Raw genomic sequence first — 8,944 nt, forward strand, 5'->3', positions numbered from 1 at the left:
AGCTTATAAGTTTTTCTTCCATGTAATATCAATATTACTAGTATTTGAATTAAAAAAAGTAACAACGATATACATTAACTTAACTTGAGTATTGTGACACCATTTTTATTCTTTTCAATTTTGTACAAGTTGCTGTTTCCGAGTTCCCCGAAGTTCCACCTTCTAATAAAAAGTTTAAAGTTTTAAAATCTTCATTGTAATGTCTACTTTGAGCCTATTATGCGATATTTTGCGAATACTGTAATTTCCACGCAAAAACGCAATTAAGTTCCAATCGCTCGAATTAACTATGATTTCACGATTGTACGCGTGTACGTATTGATTTTATCATTTGAGCTGCGTTTTTCTATCGAGAGAAGAGTGCTTTAATTTCCATTATTCATCCTGTTTGATTTTATAAAAGAATTTATATAAGGCTTGGACATGTTCGGGCATGATCACAGGACGTGCGTGCATGGAGTATCTGGTGCGCGAATAAGTCATTTTTTATTTTAAACTTTTGGTGTAAGATTCGTTATCAATGGCATCAAAAACCTTTTAAATACCAATTTCAAAAAAATTCAACGATATTTTGAATTTTGGCCACCTTTTCAAGCTCCCTGGCTCACTGTGCACTGTCTTAAGATGCTAATACGGTTCTTTTGGTTAATCTACGATATCTTAAGACTGTACTTGAGACAGTTTTAAATATAAGAACGGATTATAAATACCGGCCTAAGATAGCACAAAATACGTGTTAAAATTTGCGCAGCTTGCAGAAAATCGAGCGCGATGAAAAACAGGAAAAGGAGAAGAAAACCTTAAAGTGCTTAGACAACGATTTTACAATTAGTCGAACTTTTAATGTTTGATATCGCAGAATAAGAATTCTATTTATAATTAAATAAATCTTGTTTTGCACTATTGCTTGACAATCAACAGAAGAAATTTTTACAAAAAAGTAAAAATATGTATTGAATTAGGTTCTGATTGTAAGACAGTATAATCAGAAAACAAAGAAAGTGATGAAAACTAGCTAACACGTGAATTTCGATGCTATACGAAAATATACAATTATAGTAATATTTCAATTTAATATATTCATCACTTTAGTTACATTAAGCGTTTTGTCTTCAAATTAGGACTTGTTTCTTTATCTTCCAATAATATAAATTATATAAATTTTTGTATCGGCGATTATTGAGGGGCGTATATAGAAGCATATATAAGAAAAAGAGAAGAAGAAGAACAACTATCTTATTATATAGCGGAAAAAGAGATAAAGTACAGGGGAGAAGATATTTAAAGAACATTAGAAGAAAAGGAAATGTTCGACTCGTTGATAAGAAGTTTTGTTTGGAGTAGAAATATGCAATGGGGATGACAGAACGAAAATAGATTGGATAGGACAAAGAGAAAATACCTAGGCAAAGTGGATCCTAAATTTAGGTAGAAAAATATCTACTAAATTATATATTGTTGGAAAAAACGAAGACAGTAGAAATAAAATACAGGCGATCAGAAAAGCAGCAAAGTATGAAGTAAAGCTTTGCAAAATAAAGAAGACAATAGTAAAGAAGTATATAAAGGATTTAGAGAAAGAGCGATCAATAAAGAGGAGAGAAGAGAGATTGGAAAGCGTATAGGAATAAAAAACGAGTAGTTGGAAATGAAAGAGAGACAGGAAATCAAGAAATAGCAGAGAATTTTTAAGAAAATGGTGAGAAGCGACAAAGAAAAAAGATAGTGAAAGATAAATAAATCTAAATATAATAGAGTAATTACAAGAATATAATGACAACAATATAACTAAGAATCAAAATATTTGGAAAGGAGGAAGAAAGGGCAGGGATTTGATAGCTAAGTGGAAACAAGACAAAAGGAGTTGAAGGGTATTAGACAGAGAGAATTAAAAGGATCGAAGTTGCAGAATATGTAAAAATAAAAATGTAAAAAATTAGAGGACACGTGTATATTGAGGAAATGCGAAGCAACGAAAAGCGAAATATTAAAAGAATTTGTAGAAGAAGAAAAGGGTTCAGAATTAATAAAAGAGATGGAGAAATTAAGAAAAAGAGCTGAAGAGGAAAATAGAATCGGTCAATAGGGATAGAGCGAATTAATTTTTTAATTTGGATTTTGATTGCATTTTTTTCTTTACTTATATTGTTAGAAGCAATCAGGGATTGAAAGTAACCCGTTATTTGTAACGCCATTACCGTTACAGTTACTTTTTTTTGGATTTTTGGAGTTACTTTTTAACGGATTAATAACGGCGTTATTCTATTTTTTTGGTAACTGTAACGGTAATGTAGTTACATTTTTTCGGTAACGAATTATACAGTTACTTTTATCGTTACTTTTTGTATTTATGACAAAATTTTCGTATGTACAATCTTCAGTCTTTAACTAGCATTCATATAATTTATTCTTATTTTAAGACTGTTTTAAATAATATCTTAAATAATATCTTAAATAATATCTTAAAATATTAATATAGCTCTGTGATTGGTTTATGATATCTTAACATAATGCCATAAGTCAATCAATATCACAAATTAAATTGACAGGTAATTTAATAAAGATATTTACGTTATAAGCATCTTAAAATACTTTGAAAATTTATTATATTATAAAAAAATGTTAGCTGAATTGCATTTCAAGATCTAAAATTTAATTGGTGTGTAGTTTTTAGAATTGGATATGTATATTGGATTGTATTATATATAAATTCACTTTGAAATATTAAGCATATAACGCTGGAAGTTTTAACTATCTAGCTCATAATCTAGCTCATATTGAAAAGGTTTTCCTTTTTCTAGTTGTATTTTTATATATCAGTTTAGTGTCATTGTTGTATTGCTTTTATTAATATTAAAATATAAAATTGCATCTTAAATTTTTAGACAGATCTTATTTCAGCATTAAAAAAGTAACGAACATTACTTTTGAAGTAACGGTAACAATAACGAATTATTTTTAAAAATCAGTAACTAGTAATGGTAACTAGTTATTTTTTTAACTCGGTAACGAGTAACGATAACTAGTTACTTTTAAAAAAGTAACTTTCCATTCCCTGGAAACAACGATTACTTTTTGTTTAGTTAAGAATTTCAGATTTTCTGAGATGTTTAATTTAATTTAGTTAAGTTTTATTCTTATGTATATATGTGATAATTTAGTTTTGTTCTTTTAATAGTGCAATTTAATTTTATCTTTGAGATAAAACTATATAGTTAAGTTGGATTTAAAGTTATCCTGTTTTTTAAGTTTTAATTGTTTTGGTAGTTAATTTTAATCTTAATTTTCGGAACATTTCTAGTCAAATTAAGTTTGTGTTATCATGTTATGTTATATGATGTAAAAAAATATGTGTATGTAAGGTACAATATGTATGTACATGTAAGAGAAACGCAAAGTGTATAATTGGAAACCATCCTAAATTGCGAGACAAGCTCTTGGTGAAAAAATTCTCATATCGTACATATTTTTAAAAATGTTATTTTAAGTCATATTTAATTAAATATTTTAAGTTTGTGAAGATTTTTTAAAAAATATAATACCTTCTCTTAAATTTTTCCAGATTTTATAAGTTTTCTACAAAAATTATAGAATGAGAAATCTTAAAAATTTTAGAATATTTCAGAATATACACATATACGAAAGATTCTGGAAAGACGTAGATTTTCTTATAATTAGTATTTCTGAAAAGTATTCGAATTTATATTTAAAAAATCTGAAAATTCCTAAAGTTATAAAATCTACAAAAATTCAAAGAAAATTTTCACATTATAAATAAATAAATAATAATTGATTAAGGTTAATAAAGGACGTATGAAAAAATATGAATATATTTTATAAATACACACATTATCTATTTCGAAGAATCTATATCTATTCTCTAGCAAAATAGCCGTTTCTGCAATTCCTGATGCACTTTGTGCACGTTCTGCATGAAATCCTTTAAGAATTGTTTTTAACGTCTCTATTAGCATCATTAAACACAGTCATCTGCACTCTCAGAATTCACTTGCGAGATCGTCTCCACAGTATGGTCGACAGGTTGAGATAATTTAGAAAGCAAAGCAACTTTTTCTGTTTTATCTAGAGTAGATCTAAAAGTGTATAAACATTAATTTTTTATATCAATGCTAGATATAGATTTGATATAAGATATTGAAGGTATGCAACAATAAAAGTTCAATATAATTTCTTTTTTTTTCCACGCATAAACATACCTTGTACTGCTTTGCGTTGCTAATTTCTCAATAATTTTCGCGTCTACATTAATTTTTCTCGGTTTTTGCATGTGGCTTTTCAATTTTTCTATGTTCTGCATAAGTTGATGAATCTGCATTTTTAATGTTGCATTTTCATACGTCAATCTGTTATTCCTTTGTGCAACCTAATGATTCACAAGATATTATATAATATACGATCTAATTCGAGAGATTTGAGCAACAAGAAAAAGAGGAAGACATATATATCACTGTTTACTTGTAAAAATTTAACTTTATTAAGAGGCAACGGTTCTTGAAATTTCTCAGACACAATTAAATTAAGTTCCTTTCTCGCTTCGTCTAACTTCTCCATCATCTCCGCCATTACTAGTAAATGCTCGTGCAGCAACTGGTCTAATTTATATCTTAATGTGTCTTTAGCATGCTTCATACGAAGAAACTTCACACATAGATTATACGTAACTTTGTTTTTATCTGACAGTTCTAATCTGAGCTGCTTATTTTCTCTTTCCAAAGAATTTTGCACTTTCTCGCACTCCTTTTGCTTATGTTGCTGAAACTTCGACACTTTGCCTGTATATCTGCCTCTGTGCCATTGCATTTCTTCAATGAAATGATCTTTCTCCCTTTGGTAGAAAATTCTTTCGCCATCTAACTGTTCTACAATAAAAATAATTAATATGTACTGTTTTATTTATATTTCTTGAATTTATTAGAATCTCTTAAACTATACCGATGAAATCCTGATTTTTTTTATGGATAGACAAAATAATATTCTATATTATAACTCATATACAAACATATAGGAGTTAATACATCTACTTAACATATTTGAAAAAAATCACTTATAATAATTAAATCTTACGTTTAAGATTCCTATTGTATCTTTGTTGCTTCTTTAGCTCTGCAAGTAATCTACTTTTTTCTCGATGTGAATTTTCTAATTGTACATCTTTTATCTGTATAGCATCTTTTAAATTTGCTATAACTTCATTCAATTTTGCTATCTTGATGCAACAATTAAAAATCAGTTATCAATACTATCAAAATTATAAAAAGTAATAATTTGCAAGTATATTAAATAGTGATTCTTAAAATGTATAAAATAATTTACTAATATGTTTATTTATTCATTTATATAAAATACCTCATAATATGAGGTATTTTAGAAATTTATCCTTTTATAATTTATAAGTCAATAATCGAATAAAATATACTAACATATGTACCTGTGATAAAGTTACTATTTCATGATCAGCTATATCATATTCTGTATTGTCACAGGAAACTTTGCTTTCTACATTAGTAGACCATTTATTCAAGTTAACATTCTGCATATCACAAAATCGAACTCCATATGCCAATTTGTAATTTTTTTTAGGTATATCCAATAATTTTCTATTATTTCATTGGTTATATCATATTAAAACACTTCGTGTTTAATTTTAATAGTCAAGTTTCAGAGTTATATTAGAATTTTTTTAAATCGTCTCTGCATGTAAATCTGTTTTCACTTTAAGTGTTTAAAGAATTACAATGTTCTTCCTTTATATAAAATAAAGAAAAGAGGAATTCTTGATATATCACACATTAATTCTATATAAATAACCTACGTGCAAAAATTATTTGTCAAATAAGTATATAATCGATGACATTAAATAAAATAAACGAAAAACGTTAGAAATGTCGAAAAGTATTGAATGTAATTAATAATATCATTTCGCATTTACGGATTTAAAATAAGCTTATTTTACATTTCAAATAATACAACAAAGCAATGTTTATCATTTCAGAAATAAAAAATGAGTAATTATTTTTTCTAATAATGTGTATAGTTTATAAATAGATTAAAAAAATAAATATTTTTGTTACAATATGGCAGGTTACATTCAAATGAATATTTTACCCAAGCAATACGGATTTTAAAAGTTGTGAAATTTTTTATTGTATCGTATATGTACAAAATAGGTGTACAGACTACTTATCAATCGCACGTATGATTTTTTTATACATGCACAACATATGCTTTAATAGCACATGACGCTGATGTAAGAACATTTACCCAGTACACCTGTAACTCCCGTTTCTATTATCTTTCATCAAATGGAATGAATGTTGAGATAACGTATATATTTTCTTCTTTTAATGTTGATATCTTTAGAGACATAAAATTCTGGAATTAGGATTTTTGAATGAGTAATAATCCTTTCCCCCCATCTTGTACACACGAAAATAATAAATTATACTGGAGCCTTAGTTTCGCGATTCTTTATGAGAACCATTTCCAAAAGTCTTGTTTAAACATTAGGATATATTTTCTCTAAAAGAGTCGCATCGATATGAACACGATGTCAGAAAAAACCAAAAATATAAAATCTCTCGTTATGGATCTATTCATGCTTTCCACAAATTTTACAACTGGGCCGGAAATCATTTAATCACATTGTCTTATCATGCCAAAATTATATATTTGTATCATATAAATTTCAATAAGTCGTCTAGTAAAAAAGAAAAAAAAATAATATTCCGTTTTAGGATCTCTGTTATCAAGAACATAAAATTTTATCAAGAGAAAAAATATTCAATTTTATCTTAAATCACGTAAGTATTCCATATCAAGAGACCCCTTTTTGAAGAAACTATACTTATAAAAACTTTGTCACAAATATTTGCTTTCTTTTAACAACTTCTGACAAATCCTATGTTACTAAATATACAACATTCTGGAAAAATATCCGAGCATACATATCAAAGATATGTTATACAAATATCAATATAACTGAGGTAATATCGTAATAAACTTCATTTGAAAAGAAGCATAAAAAATTAGTTAAAGCACACAAATATTTTTTTCAAGTTAAGCAATGAAAATCAGAAATTATCCGAAATCATTCCAAAATTATACATAATATAATTGTCTTATTATTTTGTTGGTCCAGTTGTGTTTTAAAAAGGTGGAAGGCAACTGTTTTTTTTGTATGATAATCTGATGAAATGATACTAGATTCGCATAAATGCGGATGATAATGATGGACTTAATGTATAATATCTTAACTTAAGAGTTTGTTTTATTTCCATAATGTTAAGGCTCTTGTTTATTTTTTCTTGTTCTTGTTAGCCTGATTTTTGTATTTAGCGGCAGCTGCTAATTTAGCATTCTTCTTCTTAGGTTCGTCATCTTCGTCGTCTTCATCTTCAGGATCCTACAAGAAATATAAAATGTAATCACATGCAATTAATTCTACATACTTCCATATCTAATAATATTCAAACGGTATATTATAGTATGTATTATAGTAAGTAAAGAAATATGGGAAGGCTTTATATATAATACATTTACATCTTTTCCATTCAAAGAAAATTTTAACAAAATAAATATGAAATTTCATCGCATTTCAAAATCAAATTATAATTCTAAAATTAATTTGTTAGCTTAACTTTGACTTCCACAAAAATATATAAATTGCATTATCAATATAAATATTAATAAGTGATAATACTTTTGATTTCCTTAGATCCAATAAAAAATTACAATTCAAATAAATGATTTTGCAAAAAATGGAAAAAAAGGAAGCGTGATTAGTAAGGAATAAAAGCAACTCTTTGCAAAATAAGATTTATTTTACAAAAATAAAACATGAATGAAAACACATCAATACATTCATGAGTTTTCATAAGTGGTTCCTTTCCATCTTTTTCCTTCCTTAATTATAAGGGTATTTTCTTAAAGGATAAAGCTGCTTTAAGCAAAATAAAAAATGTCCTTAATGCAATATTGTGATATTTTTAAGACACACTGCCTATATAGTAATGTTTATTTTTATCTTAATATTCTATTTGTCTACATTCACGGCCGTACTCATTCAACGCCGTTTTTTTTATCTCCTGATAAAAGCTTTCGTTTCTTTCGCGGTGCCTGAAATGGATATTTATTATACATATAATTGGATTGCTGGTTCGAACAATATAGAAAGAGAGAGAGAGAATGTAAAGATAAACTAAAGATATATCATAAAATGCATTAGCAAATGCATTAGTAAATTATATAACTTATATAATATAAACTATAACATTTTCAGATAATCTGCATTCAAAAGTCACATTTTTAGAGATACATTCTACCGTCAATTGATATTTATAAATACAATATCTTCTTTTATCTTTATTCGTAATATTTATGGAACAATTTTACTAAATTTATTATGATAAAATTTATTAGAATATATATTTTTTCAATTAGCTTTAATATATATATATATATATATATATATGAGACACGTCATAATTCATACCTTTTCATCGTCCTCATCATCAATGTTCTCTTCTTCCATTTCATCATCCATGTCATCAAATTCATCAATGTGAGCACCTGTGGTAATTAAAGAATCTAAGTTAACTGGTAAGAAAAAAATATATAAAATAATTACTTAAAAAAGTTCATGTTATATTAAATGTTGTATATTATAAAGTAATACTGTCAGTTAATGAATCAAAATAGAAAAAATATTTTATTATTTATTTTATATATAAATAATTAAAATTTATCTCATAATATAGACAAAATAATTTCTACAAAATAAACTCAAATGTTTCAAAATTAAACACAGGTTAACATTTTCATATATATATATATATATACCTATACACGTTTATTTCTCATATTGCATCTTTAAAATGTTCATCACACGCACGCACGCACGCACGCACATCGTATAACTTCGTAT

The 8,944-nt window shown here is 26.7% G+C and overlaps 2 protein-coding genes across 4 annotated transcripts in view; both read right to left on the reverse strand.

Moving 5' to 3' along the window:
* Window positions 1-3,793: 3,793 nt before the first annotated feature.
* On the reverse strand, window positions 3,794-5,998 carry LOC105461647. 2 transcript variants are annotated; one of them, XM_011708153.1, is made up of 5 exons: window positions 5,450-5,995; window positions 5,086-5,227; window positions 4,477-4,880; window positions 4,218-4,384; window positions 3,794-4,094 (listed from the first exon to the last, which is right to left on the reverse strand). In XM_011708153.1, the coding sequence occupies exons 1-5, from the start codon at window positions 5,555-5,557 to the stop codon at window positions 3,977-3,979; spliced, it is 939 nt and encodes a 312-aa protein (XP_011706455.1). In that variant the 5' UTR covers window positions 5,558-5,995; the 3' UTR covers window positions 3,794-3,976. The 2 variants fall into 2 exon arrangements, with proteins under 2 accessions (XP_011706455.1, XP_011706456.1); XM_011708154.1 differs by lacking the exon at window positions 5,086-5,227 and having other exon boundaries at window positions 4,477-4,875; window positions 5,450-5,998.
* A 136-nt stretch (window positions 5,999-6,134) lies between these two features.
* The window catches only part of LOC105461648 (nucleoplasmin-like protein), a 5,858-nt gene continuing 3,048 nt past the window's right edge, over window positions 6,135-8,944 (reverse strand). The window contains exons 4-5 of one of the 2 annotated variants that reach the window (XM_011708155.1): window positions 8,513-8,589; window positions 6,135-7,423 (exon numbers count right to left, since the gene is read on the reverse strand). In XM_011708155.1, the coding sequence (XP_011706457.1) occupies window positions 7,316-7,423; window positions 8,513-8,589 (185 nt within the window). In that variant the 3' untranslated portion in view covers window positions 6,135-7,315. Of the gene's footprint in view, window positions 7,424-7,820; window positions 8,137-8,512; window positions 8,590-8,944 lie in introns of those variants that run through there. The other variant, XM_011708156.1, reaches the window with a different exon arrangement.

The sequence above is a fragment of the Wasmannia auropunctata genome, unplaced genomic scaffold (genome assembly GCF_000956235.1).
Source record: "Wasmannia auropunctata unplaced genomic scaffold, wasmannia.A_1.0 LD281762.1, whole genome shotgun sequence".
NCBI lineage: Eukaryota > Metazoa > Arthropoda > Insecta > Hymenoptera > Formicidae > Wasmannia > Wasmannia auropunctata.

Excerpts from the sequence above, each read along its gene's own strand:
- LOC105461647 (XM_011708153.1), bottom strand. The coding sequence starts at position 5,557 with ATGCAGAATGTTAACTTGAATAAATGGTCTACTAATGTAGAAAGCAAA. Across the intron at positions 5,228-5,449 it reads AAATAGTAACTTTATCACAG|ATAGCAAAATTGAATGAAGT; the intron begins GTACATATGTTA and ends TGTTGCATCAAG. Across the intron at positions 4,881-5,085 it reads ATACAATAGGAATCTTAAAC|AACAGTTAGATGGCGAAAGA; the intron begins GTAAGATTTAAT and ends TTTTTATTGTAG.